This window comes from Prenolepis imparis, unplaced genomic scaffold, assembly GCF_030444845.1.
Source record: "Prenolepis imparis isolate NDT839.2.m4 unplaced genomic scaffold, iyPreImpa1.0 SCAF_2, whole genome shotgun sequence".
NCBI lineage: Eukaryota > Metazoa > Arthropoda > Insecta > Hymenoptera > Formicidae > Prenolepis > Prenolepis imparis.
Genome location: NW_028141160.1, coordinates 10,427,447 through 10,451,037, shown reverse-complemented (window position 1 = coordinate 10,451,037; position 23,591 = coordinate 10,427,447). Strand labels below are relative to the sequence as shown.

The 23,591-nt window shown below is 34.8% G+C and overlaps 2 protein-coding genes across 15 annotated transcripts in view; one reads left to right on the top strand and one right to left on the bottom strand.

The window, feature by feature from the left end:
• The window catches only part of Rdl (Resistant to dieldrin), an 82,433-nt gene that overhangs the window by 19,198 nt on the left and 39,644 nt on the right, over window positions 1-23,591 (bottom strand). For 5 of the 14 annotated variants that reach the window (XM_083032501.1, XM_083032502.1, XM_083032512.1 and 2 more), the window contains exons 3-5: window positions 18,308-18,375; window positions 5,271-5,515; window positions 4,078-4,160 (exon numbers count right to left, since the gene is read on the bottom strand). In XM_083032501.1, the coding sequence (XP_082888627.1) occupies window positions 4,078-4,160; window positions 5,271-5,515; window positions 18,308-18,375 (396 nt within the window). Of the gene's footprint in view, window positions 1-4,077; window positions 4,161-5,270; window positions 5,516-14,206; window positions 14,275-18,307; window positions 18,398-23,591 lie in introns of all 14 variants that reach the window. The other 9 variants (XM_083032503.1, XM_083032514.1, XM_083032507.1 and 6 more) reach the window with 3 other exon arrangements.
• Window positions 19,663-23,591, top strand: part of LOC145933077 (uncharacterized) — a 229,973-nt gene continuing 226,044 nt past the window's right edge. The window contains exon 1 of the mRNA XM_083032525.1: window positions 19,663-19,868. The gene's annotated coding sequence lies outside the window, so the exon portion shown is untranslated. The remainder of the gene's footprint in view (window positions 19,869-23,591) is intronic.

The window sequence follows — 23,591 nt, the reverse complement described above, 5'->3', positions numbered from 1 at the left end:
TTAGTCGTATTCATTAGTCGAATGACCGCGCGACCATTGAGATATCACGCGAGAATTCAGCTAATTGTAAGACCGACGTGACGACTCACAGTCAGCGGTAACTTAGTAAAGTGGAGACCCTTTCTCGGAGAATGTGTGTGTTATCGTAAATAATACGTTCGCATACGGTCTTTGCGTAGGATGTGACAAAGCGTGTCCTGTAAACGTATTGGTCGTTGGATACATATCGCTTCTTTTCTTTTTTTTTTTGTAGTTGAAGCTACCTCAGGAAAGTAATTCGAACTTTGTCGCTCTTTTATCGTGAAAGTCGCAGTCGTTTCGTGTCGACGAGCGATGAAGAATGATACGCGATCGAACTCGCTCGCTACAATCCGTGATTACTGCAAGTTGCACGTTTATTTTCATCCACGATACTGTACGATTATACATCTCCTGAAATGAATTTAGCGAGGTCCATAAGACGAAACGGAACGACCGTTCGCGCATAAAAGGTTTTATTTTATCGTGCACGTGGAATGCACAAATAAAGACGCTTTTGTATGTTCTTTTTTTTTTTTTTTTTTTTTTAAATTTGTTTTTACGTAATCAAGAGAACGTGAGAAACTGCGGTCGGTTGCAAAAATACTCACGAACTAGCACCATTCTCGCCGTTGCAGTAATACAAAATCGATGCGGAGAAGGGTAATAATATCACGCTTAATGGCTAAGTTAAGAGCGAAACGACGTTCGTGATCCGGCACTTCAATCCAGCGAAACTAATCAAGAAACTCTCCAGAGTTTTACAAATTTGGCGCATCCCCGCCTTCTTCTTTTATAGATCCCATCAGCCGCGATATGTTCAGACAGAAATTGCGCGAAAATGTCCATCAAAATCTACGATTATAAATAGAAACGAAGAGTTTTTGGGACAATCACGGATTAAATCACGTAGGAGAATGTAATATTATTACCTTCTCTTTATGTCAAATCTGATATCCAAGTAAAATTTTACACATTGTTTCAAAATTAATACATTAATGCCAAATGTACTTTACAAAAAGTCTAGAAAAAAAATATAAAATTAAATTATTAAACTGATCCTATAACTTGAAACGCTAAAAGTTATATTTATCCTCCCAATGATTGACTTTATCGATATCCTTTAACCGTATTTAATAGTTTTTATCTTTCATTGGAAAAAACTTCAATCAGAAAGCGACAGAGACATGAAATTCAAGTTAAAGTTAAAACGAAAGTTTTTAAATCGTGTCGAAAGTTTAGCAACTTATGCGAACATTCCTTTAATACGTATTGCGGGAATATATGGTAACAACTCTTATAATGATCGTAATAACTTTCGTTCGAGCAATCCGACCAATTAAGGACGGAAGGGCGTTTGCGAGAGTCCGAGCTTTCTACTCAACGAAACTAATCGACCAACTTGGTCGACTCTCTGCGATATCTCGTACGCCGGACTTCCGGTGACCCCTCGACCCTATTCCACGACCGACTGAGTTTTAATATAGATCTTTTAGCGGGGGTAAAGTTAAAACCAAACTTTTTCCATCATCCTATATAAATCGGCAATATTGAGCGTTTCTGTGTCGAACGATCGAAGATGTTCAAATAAAGCTTGTAATCATTTTTGTTAACTGCTTTCGATATGGCCCTGCAAAAATGTTGCATCCACATTTCTACGAATATTCTACAAACCCGAATCGTTCTTGTATAAAATCATGTTTACACGCGAAAACGCATTTTTAATTATTCATTATGTAATTATTATCATAACGCTGATTTGGAGCAACCATATCGTATTGATTTATTCAGGAAATTTGCGCAGTACTTGTATTACCGTAAACGCGAATTATTAACGCCAATACTAATGAATAACGATAATTATTCCACGACGTGAGCGTATTATGAATTAATCACGAAATAATTTTTAAAAAATGAGTTTGAAATTTTTATTTGCTTTTGTACATAAACACACCGTGCAATTTGCAGTAATGACGATAATCACAACACGAGCTTGTGACAGTGAAACGTTAGCGCTATCACAGCGTATCGACACATTCACGCACGCACACATACACGCATACACACGCACACATATACTGGTGATAGACTTTTCGCATGTGTCTCTGCGCATTGGGCCGTTCCCACGGCGTATTATAACTCCTAGTTAATCTATGATTTGTAACAATAGCAATTCGATTAATAACAACTCGATTAATCGAGACGTGTCTTATCGATGACTCAGTTTGTGTGTATACAGTGCATGTATCGATATAGAAGCCGTTGTTATAACGGCGCGTCAAAGCTCCTTCTTAAGGTGCTTACTGACTGCACACTGTGCAATTGCAAAATCGGGTTTTCATTGTCAAAAAACCATAACAATGGAACAAAAAAAAAAATAAAATAAAATTTTATACACACGTTATTTTTTTCTCTACGTTAATATTTGAAATGTCACGTACACCTTTTTTCGTTGATCGACTTTTGTTTCGCGAGAGAAAAAATTAAAAAGAACAGGACAACAATAAATGCCCGACTTTGCAAGTCCATGTTGTTACACACGTACAATCGTGTATGGAATAAAAAAAATAGAAACCCAACCAGTGTGTGAGCGAGAGCGGGTGAGTGAGCGAGTGAGTGAACGAGGTGAATGGGAGTGATTCTCACTGTATGGCTGACTGATCGTGTGAGTGAGCGTGTGAAGTGGCGAGTGACGGACAGACAGACAGACAGACAGATAAACAGATAGAGAGGGGAGATAGAGAAGAAAGAAGGAAGTAAAACCTGATGTCGGGAAAAGGGTGAGAGAGAGGAGGGCAGACATCGTTGGTAGTTGAGGGTGAGAGGAGGGAAAAGAAAGAAAGGAAAAGTGGAGATTGACGGGTTATGGAAATTGACAGTATTCTCTGTGTGAGCGTGTGATAGAGGGGGATATAATTTTTTTTTCTTTTTTTTATGCTCGACGAAAATATATACGGTAGAAGCATCTTTCTGTGTTTTATCTGAAAAAAAGGTTCAAGGCGATGTACAGTTGAATCGCGTTGAATCAGCGACAATCGACTTTCGATAAGGATAATTTCTGCGTATCTCTTTCGACGTTATTCTCGAATTATACGCACGAGTTCATATGCCGGAATTGATCGTTTATATTTTACGATCTATTTCGTTGAGAATTATGGCCAATCAAATGATATTAGGGTGAATGCAACACCGCGGCATTTTTTAAAGATATTGTTCGTAATTGATGATTACCGCGTTTCTTGAAGAGTTCATTTTTATCTCTATTAAATAAATAGTTGTTATTTTTTAAAACTATTTTATACGACAGTAGATTTATTATCGAGATATATCTTATCATTATATTTACTTCATAAGTTGCAATTGGTTTTATATTCGTTAGAAAAAATTTTGATAATTTTTTTTAATTACATCGAGTACGTATACGATTGACGCCAAAAAGATACGGCGAGTCGATTGTCATTTTGAGAAGTAATATCGAGAAACGTATGAGAAAGTCTCTCCGACTTCCATTATAATGTGCGTAAGTACACAGAGAGAATTTTCTCTTAGAATTTACCCTGAAAATCATGGTAATCGTTGGACAATATGGTATGGAAAGAATTTTATGAGAATTTCTCTGATTAATATTTACCACAATAAACATAATAATATCTACACGTTAAAATATAAAACACGTTAATATCTACACGTTAAAATATAAAACGTTTGAATAATTTTACCACGCAGTTTAGTAAAATTAATCAAACATGTTTTATATTTTATTGTGATAGATATTATTATTCTTATTATGGTAAATATTAATCAGAAATTCTCATAAAATTCTTTCCATACCATATTGTCCCACGATTACCATGATTTTCAGGGTAAATTTTAAGAGAAAATTCTCTCCGTGTATGTATGTACGTGTTAGTATGTCGAGTAGAAGTAAGTAAGAGTAGGCGAGAGAATGTCGAACTCTGTGTGAAATCGTATTTTGTTCACTTGTATGCACCTATATATAATACGTATAAAAAATGTATATTTAATATATACATTCGGGCATGTATGTTGCGTACTTACAGCTCTCGATCTCGATATGGCACAATTGCCGGTCCATCGGGAAATATTGCAAATTCATGGGACACGACGCTGTAATTGTTAAGCTGAAACACATTCAATTAAAATCCGTTTAACGATCGCTTTTCAAGACGAAGTGTTTTGCAGATCTTATACGAATACGGAAATTTATAGCCAATCCACTTGCGCCCGAGTAAGGCTGATGTATGTATGTGTGTGTTGCATGTAAATGTGTGTATGTATAAATTAATTCGTAGTCGACTCCATTAGGTTTGATTCACGGCGGGATTAACGTGTAAGAACCAATCTGTATTGATTCGACATGCGGTATCGTTAATACGTGTCTATTCTCGTTTTCGATGAAACGTACGAAACGTTACATAGACGTACCGTATTTCGCATGATTCGTACGTAGAGACGACATTGATTGATGATTCCCGTACTCTATATCATGGGAAGAATTTATTCACGCAAACGAGCGCGCGCTGCTTCATCGATATTCTTCCTCCATTCTTGGCAGCGAGCGGCTCGATTCGGCAGTTCCGATTCGGAAGTCGAGGATGTAATATAATGGAACGATATTGCGCGAGGGAGCGCAAGTTAGGTATGCATGGATCGTCTGAATATAGCGGGCGCGTTAATACCGGAACACTTTCGGCCGAGAAGGGGTCAGATAGGGAGGAATGATACGAGCTGCGTCAAGCAAGAAGGGGCGGAAGTTGTTACAGGGAACAAATTTGTCGTGCCGGGCACAATTGGTCCCAGAAGTGCCACGAACGTTTTATAGTGATGGAGGACAATGTACTCGATTTGCAGCCACGTCAGAAAATACCGTGAATGTATTCCCCGGACGGTGAAAGTAACAATTCGGAATTATTCCTGCTTAATTCAATACAGAAAGAGGAGATATATGTTTATACACATACATAAATATCTTTTTTCAATTGCAATGTAAAATAAACATAGCTATTGAGATAGAGAAAAAGAATGGGATTAAGAGTGATTTTCGAATGCGGATTTATTACGCAAAAAATCTAAAAATATTTAAAAATATTTCTTGTGTAAATCGGACGTATATATATATATATATATATATATATATATATATATATATAATATATATTTTTTCTATATATATTGTATATATAACTGTGGAAGCTTATATGTATATAGGAATATAAATGTTTTATACTCACCGTATGCTACGCGTTATGCTTCCCGAGTGGTGAATGCGAATGAACTCGTTGCTGGTGGTAGCGATGTGAAAGTATGACTGCTTCTCGTTGACAAAGAAGGTGTCGGGTACCCAAATGTTCTTGATGAATTCCGAGCCGACGCTGAGTGTCTCCACGCCCGTTCTTTGCTTGAACGCGAGTCGTGGATCCGTCCAGAATTGTCGGAAGTAAAAATCCAACGTAAAGTCCTGGTACGACACAGGTGACTTATTAGACTGGAAGTCATTTGTGTTCACAAATACACTAGAGAAATTCGAGGATTTAAGTAAGCCTTTCTGTGCCTTGCATATACTTTGTGTGTATGATGTTTTTTTATTGAATTTTATATTTCTGAAACTGATAAAAATCACTTGTCGATTTATCGCCAATTTTAATTGCAAAATATTTGTTTTAGATACATTTTGTCTTGAAAAGAAAAATAACATAGAAATTATTAAATTTTGACAGTTCAATATAAATACGTAAAGTGTTTTAAGACAGATATTTTGTGCATTGGTCGTTGAATATATTAAAATTATTTCATAGATTTTTTAAAATAAAGCATTTGAAGGCTAATTTGAAATGCTACGTTAGTCCTCGTTCTTCCCATGTGTGTCGGGCCGCGGAAAATCTCAAGAAATTGGAAAAGCATTCGCGTTTTTATACGTGAGAGAATTCAGGGTTCACGATCGCACAGAATTGCGCGAGATAAATAACAAGATTGTAGTGTAACGCGATAACGCGAAGTCACGGCGATGCGGTCGTCGTTTGAACGTAAGAAATGTCGATCGTAAGAGATACATGTGCGGATAGTTACGGGTGTAAGGAAAATACATTCGGGATCGTGAACGTCGACAGGTACTCTTCGAAGACTTATCGAGGTGGCTCGTCGCGATTATCGTAACACGTGAAATCAGCCACTTAACGCTTACGTGACCCTTTACTATGCAGACCTCCTCCGGTTTTCTACAACACTTGACCCCACGCTGTGAAATGAGGCGAGGGTTAATTCGGCTCGGAGCGGTTATATAAAGTCCAAGTTGCGAGGGCAACTTCGAGAGCTTTGTAAAGCGCTCCATCATTCGATCTCACACGCGCAAGAGTGTTTATCGTAGCACGATAGAGTGAATCTGAGCGACGTGTAGAGCAGCTCAAGCAAGACCGATTTCGAATAAACGTGACTGATGACCGTGAGTCGGTTTCATTATTAAATTTTCGCAGCGGTATATTAAACGCAAAAGCGGTATAAATATCTCTTTATTAAATTTAGTTTTATTATCGACCAATTTGCAATGTATGACAATAACACGTATGACAAGTTAAAGAAATATGCAATCATCAAAAGAATATGCAATAATATAAAAAAAGAATTGATTAATGTTTTGTAGATAAAAGTTAGGTATATATCTTACCGTAAATTTGATTAATTTGTAATTAAGCATAATTACCGAAAAATACGCACCAATAATTTTGGTAAATTTAATATATTTTATATTATAATTAAATAAATAAAGAAAATTAGTTATATAAATTTTATAAATTTTATTTATGTAAAATTACCTGCAAAGATAATTATTTTGATGAAGTTTATACGTACTATTTGTATTGGTAATTATGCATAATAATCAATTAATTATATATATATATATATATATATATATATATATAATGAACTATTAAATAAATTTAAGTTAAAAATTTTATAATAATTTACAATTATTTTGCTGGCTATAAAATTTTATATATGTATAGAATTTATAATATATTACAGAGACTCTATAAAATATGTGATATTAAAAGACACAAACTCTCGAACTTTATGGATAATAAAAATAATGTCAAGTTATAAGAAAATGCTTCTGTATCGAAAAATTACTTCTATATAGAAAGCTGAAGATCTTAAAATAATTTTTTAATATACTACTTCGTTGTGCATTTAATACGTTATAGCGCCCATATAAACTCACTGGCAATGTTAGTTCGTTCATGAGCTTTCTAAATTACTCCACTGCCGATTTTACCAAAATGTTTATTCGTGTACCTAAGAAAGTTTGAATATTAAGCCAAGAATCAAGAGACAAAGAGAGAGAGCTTTTGAATGCGTTTGAGTGAAATAGACGAGTAGATTTATTATCCCAGGTGGAAGTTCCTTAATCGCGTCTCGCTATTACAACAAGAAATCCTAAAAGAAATATGTCCAAAACTTGCTTGATATAAGCAAGGTTTCGTTGTCTTACTGTATTATCGGATTAAACTATAACAGAATTTAATAATCATTGAATTATAATTGATTAGAGACGACATAATTGAAATTCTTGATAGAAGAAATTCTTTAGAAACGTAAGGCATATAAAGTAACAAAATTTCTATAAGATTTTTCGTTTGTGATTTATATTACTTAATAACATCAAGATGTAATGTTATATTTTGTAACAATTAGAATGTACGAGAATATTAGTTTTTAATGAATTTGTAATATTTGTTGAATTTTATTTTGTATAATAATTTTTACTTTGATAATTATTATATATATTATTATAAAATATTCTTCTTCTTCTCTCTCTTTCTCTCTTTCTGTGTTATATTTATTACACTATCGTAATTTTTTCAATTAAATTTATATTGCAGAGGCACATTAAAAATCTAAATACGACGTGCACTGTTATAATAGTGCACAGTTACAGGACGGCAAGTTAATTGTTTATAATTATACGATGCTAGGCGCGATTACGACTGGAAATCTTACGCGTGACTTACACGCCTCGTGAGCATCGAGATTCCTGTCGACGTTAGGGTCGATCATAGGACAAGAATCTCGCGACGCGAAATATAATTCATGTATACACGCGACGAGATAAGGTGTAGGGACTGTGTATGTATGGTGACTACATATACGTATCGTACATACATCTAAATACGGATATTTGTGACGAAACCACTACGTGCAGACATGCTACGAGACTGTTACAAAATTCATGCACCACGCGCTGTGTGAGGATGATGTTATATAGCATCTCTAAAAATATTTCGATCATTATCTCCACGTGTTTGCATTCATAAAAAAGTAATGCAAAAATTAATTTAGTACTTGCAAAAAGTTTCTTTTCCTTTGCAATTAGTTTTCTTGTTCTTAACGATATATTTCAGCGAGGAGACGACAGTACAACAATAAAAATTGATCATTATCTTTGAAATTAGTCTTTTATATTGTAAAATTGCTACGATAAAATGTATATGCTAAAATTGTTTTGGAAGATATATTTGAGATTGAATCGTTTTTACATTTAATCTAAAGTTACAATTAAGTTCTCAATTCTATTGTTATTTATTAATTTCTCCCTTGCTCACTTTTTTCACACATTTTTCCACTACGGGCTCAATTATCTCGTCAGTAGCAACGTCGGTAATCACCATAAGTTTGAGCGAATTTTTTTTCAAAATTTTTGCAATTATCAACGAGCATAAAATTCTGAGAAAATTTAAAGAACTTTGAGAGAATAAAGTTCGGAATTTTGCAACTTCAATAAGATGTCATGGCCATCCGTGACAAGAGGGAGAGTCCGACCGGGGGTAAAGTTTGCCATCCTCTTTGACGTGCGCACGCACACATAAAGACTTTTCAAAGTAAAGACTTTTCTTCCTATTCACATCGCGTTGCTATGAAGAATTTAATGCGCATTTGCCTACTGTTTATATCATTTCTACATTTTTCGATTTACGTCAATTTTACCATTATTTTCGCTTGATTAATTAAAGCGGCAAGTGCAGAATCGAAAGATTACACGATTTTGTTATACTACATTAATATATGACAATCTATATATTTAATTGTATTTTTACAATTAATAATAATGACACTATATATATATAATATTTGAAGCTTTAAAATATCACGACTGAATATACGATAAGTAATTAATCTTGTGATTTAAATATGCGAATATGTCGACAGATATATGAAAGATTTTAGTATCCCGTTGATATGCCGTATGGACCGGAAGTTCTCATCGTTCGTGTTTCTGGCGGCTCTCCAGGCGCACTGCGGTTACGCCGTGACGTGTAATTGCTGCGCTAATAAATTCTCGGGTGTTATTAACTGATCACTGTCAACTATTCCCACGCGAATATTCGCGAGAGAATTTCTTCTCTAATTTCTGACTTTTCTCTGCTTTTTTAAAATTTATCATAGCTATTGCTTTTTTTTCTTTTTATGCGTAATTCCCAATTTGTAATCATGTCGTGATTATGCTGTATCTAGTAAACTCGTTTCTTTATGTTAATTAAAAATAAATAAGAATATTTATGAATAACCTTAATATAGTTGAGAAATGTTTCATTCCAAACTTGTTAGAAATTTGCGACTCTTATTTAGAGAAATTGAACATAAATTCATTTACTAACAAAGGTATAAAATTAATTTATCTTAAATTCTAGTAAGCAAATTTTGTATTCTTGCATATTTCTAGAGTCATATTTTTAAATATGAGAGAGAGAATATTTCTAAATATGAGAATATTTCTAAATATGGCAATATTTTCTCATATGTGCATGCTTACGTATTCTGAGATATGCAGTATAAAGCATTTTATGATCTAAATTATCTCTATTGCATACTGTTTATGTATATCTGTTGTACATTCTTCAAAATAATTTTAAATACAAGTTTGTTAATTTTAAAAGAACTTACATACAAGGGATTCTTTATGGCATGCATGCCTTACTTTGTATGCTTTCTACAATTAAGCATTTGTTTTATCATTTTATAAAGAACTAATTGTAAGTTATATTATGTCATATATATTATATGTATATATGAATTGTGTTATATGAAATAATTATATATGAAAAATACATTACGTATTTTTCTCTTTTTCTTTCTATAAAAACTACTGGACTATTTATTTCGAAAACATGCAATCGGAATATTCCATAAGAAAATAACGAGGTATTTTTTACATACGTATCGTCTGTGCTATTGTTTTCTAATTGAATAATTGAATATTTCCTGTTTAATTTCAACCGGACGCAAATCTTGCACGATGTATTTGAGTGTGAATTCAACAATTTGAACAATTATGCGCCGGTGAAACGATTCGAGAGGAATAGGTGCGCGCAAGCATCTTTATTATGCTCAAATCGAAGCGTAAACAATAGAAAGCAAGAGGAAAGCTTTGTAGAAGCGTTCAGGCAAAAGTTCGTAGGCCAATCAAAGAAAAAAGAGAAAAAATAGAGAAAGCAGCGCAGTACGATGCTGTATGGCAAGTGATGGAAGCGCGAGGGGCTCATTCGAGGAGGACCGCTCCATTTCGTTTGGAGTCCATCGTGCCTCGACGAGCGCGATTACCGTGATGTGTACGCGCACAAGCATATGTACATATATATTTATATATATAAAAATATATATATATGTATATATATGAATTGTGCTATACGCGTCACGCATACAATATGCGCACATCGAGAAGGACACACAGTATAAACGCAAGCTTACACGCGCACAACATACATTACACACGCACACACACGAATGAGCGTACACACATATCGCGGCACGCGCGCGCGTACACGTATACACGCGCTCGCGCGCTCGTAGAATCGTATATAATATGTACAATTTACAGCGTGAGAGACGTGATTCATAGCAACCAGAAGCGCACTGCACACACTGACAATGACACAGCTTATATAGGTGTCAGTATATATTTACGATATATAGCATAAATATATATATATGTATATACGAGATATATAATATGCAAATACAATTATATATGTATATCGGTATAGTCTCGATGTAGTCGCAACGTCGTACGAGCTATACTCTTTGTTCGGTATGCAATCATTGGCTGGCTGAGGGAGGAAGGATAGGACGAGGTTCTTCGAGAGCCGCGGGGTAGTTTCTGTCGATACTCTTCTTCTGCTCTTTTCTTCTCTTTCTCTTTTCACCCCTGGTTTTATTCTTTATTTTCTCGGTCCCGTCCGGCCTGGAAGATTACGATCAGCGAGCGCATAAAGGCGCTTTCACCGTATTATTCTCTTTGCTCGTTGATTTTTCTCGAAAGTGGAGACGAGAAGAGAAAGGGAAGACAAATTGTTAGAAAAATTGTCTCGTTGTACGCGGATATGTCGGCCGGAGAGTCCGAAGAGTGGCCCTCGAGGGAGGGATGGACATTGAAAGTCGCCTTTCTTTTTTTTTTTTTTTTTTCGGAAGCAAATAGGTTCACGGAAATCGGTGAAAGTGAAATAGGGGAACATGTATAGAATGGAGACTCGCCAGCGGATGTAAAAATTTGCGCGTCACGTCCCAGGTGACAGTGTCGACTTGATTTGGTTTCCGCACAGGGCTCAACACCTGGGGTCCAGCCTCGTACATTCAGCTTCAAACTTGTACTCTGGATCTCAGGGGGAAGTTGAGAGGGAGGGCGGCAAACGACATGCCCTTTTATACCCCTCGCACGATTACGCGTCAAATATGTAGGAAGAGAGTCGATCTCACAGAGTAGCTCACAGTTGATGTTCCGGCCTGTGGCAAGTCAACATTACAACCGCTTTCAAATTCATTGCACGCGAGCCGAGGCTCTGAAAGTTTTATCGTACCGGAGGAAAGATCACAGAATCGACGAGTAGCGTTAAACCTTTTTTTTTTTACCTACGGATTGTGGATATATATGTATTCTTTCTTTCTTTCTGCAATCAACGGATCGTATGCTACTATCGGTTACGTCAGAATGCTAGAGATTCCTATCGGCGGTAATTTCTGGTATAATTATTACCACAATCTCTGAAGCGTATACTTCGGGAGTTATAGTCGATAAAGGGTGGATCCAGTTTTGTGCCAGTTTGAAACTGAGTGTCGACACCGGAACGAATATACCTTCGATTACTACAGGATTATGCGTAATATACAATATGTTGTACGGTGCCGCTATATACCTTAGATATTGAGAAACAAATACGAATATATATATACGTGTACGATAACGTAGGATACGCATACGTATTCTTTTACGTATTGTATATATAGTATATATAGTAGTATAATATATATACAGATATAAAGAATACATAAAAGTGTACGATCGCCCGCATACGTATCTCAACATATGTGCGGCCTACGGTGCTCGGTCCGAGACTTAATAATTGCCATGCCAATTAATCATGTTAAAATCATAAAATTATTATATGATATTTTACTTTGATATTTTCTTGATATTTTTCTATCATATACTTGTTTCACTCGAATTGATTTTCAACAATATGCACATTACTTTCAGAGACGTCCGATGGGATTTCCGCCTCGTGGATTTTCCGGAAAGATGGTAAGTCGAGCACGGATTTTTGACTTATTTACGACCGCTTTGAACGTCGGGAAACGGTCCGCAGCCGCGCGATATTGCGAGCGGGATTTAATGGTCCCCTGGGGGGATTAAAGGGCCATCTCGCCCGTTGACGGTGGCGTCCACCGAGTCTCTCTCGGAATTTTTCCACTTGGATTTTTGTACGCGAAACCGTCGGTCTTTTATCGTCGGTTCGAGCACCGCGGGTAGGGCCATGCAACAAGAACATCGCAAATCGAATCAAACGACTCAACCATAAACCATAAACGAAGTGGACAAGAATATATCTTGCGAAGACTGTGGAACGTAGCAAGGTTCCCTTGTAACAGTTCAGCCAACCAAACAGCTGTGACGAGCTATAAAAACGTAGGTTAGTAGGCCATCAGTGTGTACTGTTGTCGTTTTTGTGTGTATCAGCGTCTATACGTACGTATGAGGAGTATGTATGTATGTATGTATGTTTGTAGGATATATATGTATATATATGTTACGTGTAAATCTATGCTCCGTGGCTATGTGTCGATACGCCTCTTGCTGCCGACATAAACATTGGTATTTGCGTTGCATCTATTTCCCCTGGTGCAATTTTCCGTGACCAGATATCGAGGACTCGAGATTTAAGCAGATGTGAACATATACGTACACAGAGGGAATTTTCTCTTAGAATTTACCCTGCAAATCATGGTAATCGTGGGACAATATGGTATGGAAAGAATTTTATGAAAATTTCTCTGATTAATATATATCACAATAAACATAATAATATCTACATATTTTATTGTGATAAATATTAATCAGAGAAATTCTCATAAAATTCTTTCCATACCATGTTGTCCCATGATTACCATGATTTGCAGGGTAAATTCTAAGAGAAAATTCTCTCCGTGTACGCGTGAAGACACACCATTATATACGTTTACATCGCTATATATTATAGAAGATTTTTTTTTATATTATAAATGCGCGAGAATTGATGTGTAAAAAATCATAAACTTTTTTTTTTATTAATGTGTCTTGTTGTGATGACTTCAATATGTGATTTCATGAACGCGTGATACTTTTATTATGAAACTGTCAATCGTACAGGAATCTGACAACAAAACTTCAATGATCCGTTTTTGATTGACATGGATATTTTATTGTTCTGCGACAAATATCCGTCGCAGAACGCGCGCACAAAGTTAAAAAGAAACAAACCGAAACAGATGATACTATGAAATGCAATCGGAAGCAAGTGGCGCGACTGGTAAGCTAATTCGATCAATGATGTGGCATCGGTTCCATGATAGGCACGTTCGACACGTGATGATCGATTCAATTAAACGCTGGGGTCAAAACTGTCTTTAAAACGGTATCGACACAATTTTGGCATTACGGTCGATCGTGCCATCGCGAGATGCGAAAGAGGGTTGTGTCGCGTGAGGGAATTAATGTTCTCGTTGTCGCGTTTCAATATACAAGGGACATGTTGTGGATGGGATAGGAGGGATCGTTCGCGAAAAACTAGACGAAATAAATGAACGAACGAACGAACGACTGTCGATGTCAAGAGTTTTGTATGAGTTTGAATGCAAACTGTACCATCAACACCTCGGACACGGAGCTGATGCTGAGGACATACATGGTGACGCCGACCTCCACGGGCGGACCTGCAATCAACAAAACCATCCGGCCTTGGTCGCTGTGATTACCCGCCAATCTCTAATTAACCGTGTAATGACCTATCGTGTGTGTGAGATAAATAGATTATACACATAGATCTAGATAATAAGTGGTAATTAACAGGAATAAAATGCATCGAATCTCCCTTCACCTCTGACTCACGCGCACGTTGAAACTTAAATTTATTTTTAAGTACTTTCCAAAAGATTGTATTTTGCGTGACGCGCGCGACGACGTGTCTATCAGAAGAATCAAGATCCATCGTGGAAACGCTCTGTATTTTTGATACGCGTAAGCGAGTATTGGCGTTCGGCGATTTTTTTCTCGAGTCTTCGGATGAATCGGGAAATGGATTGTCATTCTCCCAACGGGGAGAGAGGGTTACGTCCGGGAACGTCGCGCGCGTTTATTATTCGTGAGCCAGAGGCGAGGCACAAATTGACAAAGTCGAGGAGAGCTCGCACCCTGCACGGAACCAAATCAACAGGACTCGTCGTCTCAGGCCACGTTGCCTTCCAAGCTGGAAGAATCATTCATACTTGTCTCGTTACATCAGGCACATTATATGCTCTTACGTAATATTTACATACACATCACAGCCACGTAGCAGTATGTGAAATTACCTTACTACTATTGTCTTTCGTTTTACTGTACATCACGTTGCTTTTTTTATTGCAGTTTGCTATGTGCTTTCTCTCTTTCTCTCACTCTCGTTCTCTTTTGTTCTTTGTGTTATTTTTGCCGATCGTCACGTCGTATTCCAATTTGGCTTGTTGTGGCTATACGTGTACGTATCTCAGGGAAATCTGGCTCGCTTTACACAGCCCTTTTTCTCGCCCTATATTATAAACGTCTCTCCATTGTCGAGAGTAACGCGTCGTCTTGTCGAACGTTCGTCGAACGACATCGTTACTTTACACTGAATTGCTGTCATTGTCATTGCGGTTGTCGATTCCGGGCGAAATTGATTTTTTAAACATTTTTTTTAGCTTCTGGGATTGTGAGGGGGATGCCTTGAATACTGAAAGAGCTGCTGGAAGGAACTTGAAACGGATATCACGATCGAGGGAGTTCGATCGAATTGTTCATTCTCGCGTGTTCATTCACGAACGTGTGATACGTGCGGTGTTCAGACAGAGAGATGGCGGAAGTGTTGGGCAAAGAAGGGGGCGGGTATTTTTTCTCGGGTGGCGGGACATAGAGTAATAATAATAATCGTAAGTGGTTTGCAGGCGGCAGCCCATCTCATTGTCAGCAACCGCGGCATAGCAGCTAGAGCGTCTAAGAAACGGTCTAAACGGGACGGTCGTGCGTGTTTAATATATTGAACAAAATATTATTTTTTTTCCCTGAGAGCAGAAAGCAATAAAAGAGACGCTCCTCATTCACGTTCTCTCTAACACTACGTGACGCTCGGGGCAGCCCAGGCTCAAAAGTCAGGCAGGAGATCAATGAACTAAATTTTCCACACTCGTAGAAAACGAACGTAGTTCGAAGCAACTGAAATTCGGTTATGATTCAGAATTTTCATAGATTTTCTCATCAATGTCGAAACTTTTAATAGGTTTAATAGTTCTCGCGTCAATACAGCATTTACTCACGGTAAAATCACTTCATCAAATGTCTAAACAAGAGATTATATTTTCGTTGAAATAAATCTGACTCGAGCACGTTAAACTGCTCGCAATAATTTAGAACTTGTGAATTCGTTTTTTTTTCTTTTTTTTAAAAAGATTTAGCTCAACTTGCGCTGCTACGTGCTCCCGTTTTCAGTTGCTGAAACTACAGCCCCATTTCTCGAGTGTAGAACGAGGACAGCCAGTATATATTTATTATCTGAAATATGAAATAGTACTTTGTTCATTTTTAGTAGTGTCTTTTTTTTGTTGCTCGCTACTAATATATATATATATATATATGTGTGTGTGTGTGTGTGTGTGTGTTGTGTATGTGTGTGTGTGTGTGTGTGTCTGTATGTCTGTGTATGTGTACGGGAGAGCGCGTGTATAAGGTCATACACGCGCACACTCATTTCTGCGTTGGTATAAACCGGTACCGCGATAAGCGGACAGACCACGAGGCACTACAATGTATCAAGTGAGTTAGGAGATTCGGCTTGGTTGGCTTCATTTTGGTAGTTTCGAAGTACAAGCGGTAAACCACATCGCGTAATCGCTACTGTGCGCAAAGTGCGTTTTATACATAGAGTATACATAAGTTAGAATTTTTATGCAATTTTGTGGCTTTTTTTCGTGTCTGCGAATAATAAAATGTGTATATTTCCTCAAGATATGCAAATTAAAACAATTTTACTATTTTGAGATGGGAAAAGTATACATTGTCAAGTATTTGTGTATAAAACAAATTATGTATTATTCTGTCTCGCGCAAATTCACGTAATAATAATGTCTGGAAAATTCTCTCTTTTATAAGTAATCAATTATTTATTCTTCGAGTCTCACGTTATGCCAGATTAAAAAAATGCATCAAATAAGAACGAAATAAACCCGAAATATCATAAGAAAAATCAAATAAAACAGATTAATTTCTAATATTTTTTCTATTTAAAATTTTATAAAATATGTGTCACAAAAAGAAAATCGATTTATAAAAGTCCAATTAATGAATCTTATATGGTTAGGAACCAAATGTTTATTTCGTTTAAATGTTTATTTCGCACAAGAGATATATTCGCAATTTCGGAATGCTGGAATAGCGGCGAATCGGGTCTCTTCTGCATAAGTTGCGTTCAATCCCGGAATTAACGCGCCAAGAAGTTGGACCTTTGCCTCGAAGCGAGCTCCGAGTTGCTCCGATAATCACATTATGCAATTGTCGCGATTCCAAATCGCTAGTCGTCGCTAAACGGAAAGCACACCAAAGAAGCACATAACCCAGGGCGATGCGAAGGATTTGCGCGCGACAAGCGAACTGATTTCATCTTCGGGGCGCCGAAGATCGACACGACGAAGGCGGTGATCGAAGAGAACATCCTTCGTCCCGACGTTGACGACGCCCCGAGGACTAAGTTTTTTTTATTTTCGTTGTACTAAAAGAAGAGACGAGATTAAAGCCCGCGGAGCAGCAATTAATCGATCGCTATGTATACGCGTTAGAAGCGAAATAATCACTCGTCGACGTCATTAGGTTAACGAAGATAATTCACGCTTCACAATAAAGAATGTGTATTAAACAACGAGACGTTTATTGCGGAGGGGCGACTCGATCGCTGAAAGTATCGCGCCAATTAGTCGTGATTAACGACACAAACGAATTATTTCATCGAGGCGAGACACGGATGACGGTATGAGAAATCACCCGGCATGGATATTGCAAATGTTGATCGTTATAACGCAATCGACATTGAGAGTCGACCGCTAGAATCAATATGTCTTGTTCTCTCGTTATACCTTTGTTGATTTTTGAAAATAGATTTGAATCGCATTGTGCGCAGTGTGTGTGTAAAGTACTTGTTTATCTAACGAGACACTATGGGGATGTTTATGTGCCTTAATATCTACAAACACAAATAATAGTACAACACGAATAAAGTGAAAATTATATTATTGCGTGGTGCGCGCATAATCTCTCAGAATATGTGTATATATACCGTAACTTATGATTAGAAACAATAGTTATTCCAATATACATTTGTTGGAGGGATGACGAAAACAATGGGAAGAATATACACTCGTGTGCGCGTGTATGTACAACAATATAATTGAATATGCATCCGCATAAATCTCCCAGATGTGTGTCTGTGCATATATTGTGTGTATACATGTGTGTGTGTATGTCAGTGGATAAAAAGATGCTGATGACAATTCAGTAACGATCAGCGGCAACCGTTGACTTGAAAAATACACGGGCACTAAGAAAGTGTGGTTGCTTGAGCGAAAAAGAGACCGATGGGAGAAGGGAAGAAGAGAACGGGCGGGGTTTGTGTTTAGTTAGCCGAGAACGATAGTTAATAAGTATAACTTTCAGCGGAAATTATTGAGTAAGACCTAGAGGTAGTACCATTTTCACTTCGGATAGGGAGCTGATACTCAAGACGTACATGGTGACGCCCACCTCGACGGGAGGACCTGAAATCGAAGGTTAGTAAGTCTGAGTCGCCGGTTTTTCCGGCCGCAGCCACACAAGCTATACGGTGAGAGAGTGACTGTATGGCATTCGTTCGTTAATCTCACGAATATCACACACGAATGTATACACATATATTGCTTTCTTTCTTTCTTTTTTTCATTCGGTAGCGTTCTGTGAGTTTACTGAGTTTACTGTGAATGCGAAATGGCATGTTGGTGATGTCGCTACGTTGGATGGATCGCTGAAAGTGGTAATCGCTTTCGATTAGACGAAACGTCCCCTAATTATTCATGAGCTAATTTACGTGTGCTCGGTTGTCATTGTACGATTTTTTGCAAAGATGGCTTTGCTCGGACCTGTTTTGATATCTCTAGGCGCAGCGCTGTGTAACGTCGTTTTTTATTCGTGTTCTATACATTTAATTAAAAAGTCGAGATGAATAAGTTAACATTTTTTTTAATGAGATTTAAAGTGCTAAATAATCGAAAATTATTTATATCTTAATATATTTTTTCTTTTCTTTTCAATGTTATATCTATAATATATTAATTATTTGTCAAGAATATATTTTTTGTATCGCAGTTAAAACCAGTTCAACCTTTAACATATTAGAACAATACAAGCGCCCGCTACGCGCACACCATTCTTTGATTTTATGTCAAAAAGAATATTTTTTTAAAATTATATAAAGTTTGTTTAAACTCGATTAATATTTTTTTACAGAAATCAGCTGATTAAGGCGTTAATTTGTTAATTAAATTTTAAAATAATAATATGTTAAAAGGTAAAAAATTAAAATAGTAATATGTTGTAAATAATATGTTATAATACTTTATTCTTGATTAATATTTTTTGACAGAAATCAGCTGATAACTGTCAAAAATATAACATACTATTTAAAACATATTATTAAAATTTTTATATGTTATTTTGAAAATTAATTAGCAAATTAACGCTTTAATTAGCTGATTTCTGTAAAAAATATTAATAAAGCGAAAATTTGCTAATTAAATTTTAAAATAATAATATGTTATGAAAATTAAAATAGTAATATCTTGTAAATAATATGTTATTCTCGATTAATATATTTTGACAGAAATCAGCTGATAACTGTGAGTGCTACGAAGGAGCAATGACGGTCAACCAAAATATATAATATTTCTTTTAAAAAACATATAATTTTTGTTATATTTGTTTAAGTATCTCTCTATATATGTATTTTATTTATTTGTTACAGGTAGCATTGCTGATAAACTGCGCGCGAGTTTAACTGCGAGAGTCTCGAGTGTCAAACGGATGTTGATTCGTGCGATTATAGTTATCGCATATTTTTTTCTCATTGTGCAATGTACGCGAAATACGCGTCGCGTCGGGAGTGCCGTGTAAACTGTCGGGCGATCGTAATTATTCGTGTTTTCGCGAGTGCTACCATGGACCAAGAGAGGAGGAGCAGGCCCGGGGAGGCATCGGGCGACAGCGGGGCAACTGTGAAGTAAGGAAAATAAATATATAATAATATTTCTTTTAAGAAACATATTTTTTGTTATATTTGTTATATTTGCAATATAGATTTGATTGGCCAATTCCAACTGACCAATCAAACGCTTCGAAGTATTTGTAATACAAGAGGACTGTGTTCTATATATTTTATGTATTATATGTACATTCATATAAACGCGCGGGTAGCACTAGCGCGCGAAGTGGTAGCGCTAGCGCGTGAAGTTGGCCGCGCAATTTTCCATCTCTCCGCCATTTCCGTCGCGCTTGTGAGACGTGTCGCGTGCGTGTCGAGTGGATTGCAACTTCGTGACCGTATAAAATGTCGCTCAAAGTGCCGCACAATTGTTATACTCTGATTATTACTAGTGCGCGCGCGATCGTAATCGTTGTCTGCTTAATTTTCGATCTCTCCACTTAAAATTTGTTCGTTGCGTTAGTGAAACGTCGTGCGCAAGCCGAGTGAATCGCAGCTTCTTCTAACCCTATCTTTTTCGCGTTATTCTTTCGTCGTAATGTAATAAAATGCGCGTCGTGTGTGATCAACATCGGGAATGCCATGTAAAGTATCGCGCGATCATAACTTTTCGGGTTTGAGACATCACGGGTGCCGAGTGGATCGTATTTTTTTTGCGTGATTTTTTCATCGTAACGGTAATAAAGCACACGTTGCATGTGACGCCACGCCGGGAGTAAAATACCGTGCAAAGTCCCGCACAATTGTTATACTCCGATTATTATTAGTACGCGCACGATCGTAATCGTATTTTCGCGAATTAATATTGTGCGAGCAACCAAGAAAGAAAAATACGCGATAGTAAAGCTTATTTAAGGTAAATTTACTGCTTACTTATTATTTGTCCTTAATTAATTATTTATTCCCGTGATAATCGCATGGCATAATTTTTCTACGTGTTATTTTAATAAAATGCGTAAAATATATCTAATTTATTATTAATATACTATAATATAATTGTTTGTAATATTTAATATATACATAATATATATTAAGAATTATATAATATATATTAAATTTATGTGTATATACACACACACACACACACACACAATATAGCTACATAATATTTTCAATATATTCACACTTTATAATTATGTATTTTAAAAAATTATATTTTTACTTATTAACAACAATATAAAAAATGTTTACTTATTAATTGAACAACACAAGTGTTTAATTTTTATATTATATTCTTATTATAAAAATTAATTAGAAAATTAACTCTTTAATCAGCTGATTTCTCTAAAAAAATATTAATAAGGTGTTAATTTGTTAATTAAATTTTAAAATAAAAATATGTTATAAACATTAAAATAATAATATGTTTTAAATAATATGTGTTATAATTTCTTAAATTTGATTAACATTTTTTACAGTTATCAGCTGATTTCTGTCAAAAAATATTAATCGCAGATAAGGCATTATAATATATTATTTCCAACATATTTCTATTTTAAATTTTATAATCTATTATTATTTTAAAATTTAATTAGCAAATTAACGCTTTATTAATATTTTTTGACAGAAATTAGCTGACCAAAGTGTTAATTTGCTAATTAAATTTTAACATAAAAATATGTTATAAAAATTAAAATAATAATGTTGTAAATAATATATTATAATACTTTAAACTCGAATAATATTTTATGACAGAAATCAGCTGATAATTGTAAAAAATATTAATCGAGTTAAAAGAACTATAACATATTATTTAAAACATATTATTTTAATTTTTAAAACATATTTTAAAATTTAATTAGCAAATTAACGTTTTAATCAACTGATTTCTGTCAAAGATTATATATATATATATATATATATATATATAATTATATATAATATATATATTTTAGATAATATGTTATAATATTTTAAACTCGATTAATATTTTTAACAGTTATCAATTGATTTCTGTAAGAAATATTAATCGAGTTTAAAGAATTATAACATATTATTTAAAACATTATTATTTTAATTTTTATACCATATTGTTATTTTAAAAATTAATTAGAAAAATTGACGCTTTAATCAGCTGATATCTATCAAATATTAATAAAGTAAAAATTTTACAAATATTAATAAAGTAAAAATTTGCTAACTAAGTTTTAAAATAATAATATGTTATAAAAATTAAAATAGAAATATGTTGGAAATAATATGTTATAATCACTGGCGGATCCTGGGTTAAAACCCCCCCCTTGCAAATTAAAAGAAACAGTTTTGCTGAATTTGTTTAAAAAATATAAATAAAGAAAAACAAACATTAAAGAGCTATCGACGTCAGGATCCGCTAGTGTATATATATAAGTATAAGATACACTGTAAATTATACTCATTACGCATTCAAGGAGTTAAGTATAGATTAAGTCAGACATAGGACGAAATGATGAGATAATTTCATTGCACGAAAATAATTAGGTGAAATTCTTTATATCTATTTAATATATATATCATATATATTATATAGATACAAAGAATTTCGCCTGATTATTTTCGTACAACAAAATTATCTCATCATTTCGTCCTATGTTTGACTTATTCTAAACTTAATTCCATGAATGCGTAATGAGTATAATTTACAGTGTATCTTATACATACATATTGTATATATATTATATAGATATAAAGAATTTCGCCTAATTATTTTTGTGCAACGAAATTATCTCATTATTTCGTCCTATGTCTGACTTAATCTAAACTTAACTCCTTGAATGCGTAATGAGTATAATTTACAGTGTATCTTATACTTTTATATATATATATATAATATATATATATATATAAAAAAAAGAATTTCGCCTAATTATTTTCATGCAACGAAATTATCTTATCATTTCGTCGTATGTCTGACTTAATCTATACTTAATTTCTTGAATGCGTAATGAGTATAATTTACAGTGTATACTTTTATATATATATATATATATATAAAATATATATATATATATAAAATATATATAAAAAATATATATATATATATAAAAGTATAAGATACACTGTAAATTATATACTCATTACGCATTCAAGGAGTTAAGTTTAGATTAAGTCAGGCATAGGACGGAATGATGATATAATTTTGTTGCACTAAAATAATTAGGCGAAATTCTTTATATCTATATAATATATACACAATGTATGTATAAGATACACTGGAAATTGTACTCATTACGCATTCAAGGAGTTAAGTTTAGATTAAGTCAGACATAGGACGAAATGATAAGATTCGTTGCACGAAAATAATTAGGCGAAATTCTTTATATCTATATAATATATACAATATGTATGTATAAGATACATTGTAAATTATACTCATTACGCATTCAAGGAGTTAAGTTTAGATTAAGTCAGACATAGGACGAAATGATGAGATAATTTTGTTGCATGAAAATAATTAGGCGAGAATTTTTTATATCTATATAATATATATATATATATATATATATATATACACTGGCGGATCCGAGGTTAACCCCCCCCCCCTTGCAAATTAAAAGAAACAGTTTTGCTGAATTTGTTTAAAAAATATAAATAAAGAAAAACAAACATTAAAGAGCTATCGACGTCGTTGATCCTGGAATAAAAGCTAATCATGAAACCAAAATTATTAAATAAAATAATTTTGCAACCCCCCCCCCCATTATCGACGTCAGGATCCGCTAGTGGTTATAATGTCTTATCTGCAATTAATATTTTTTGATA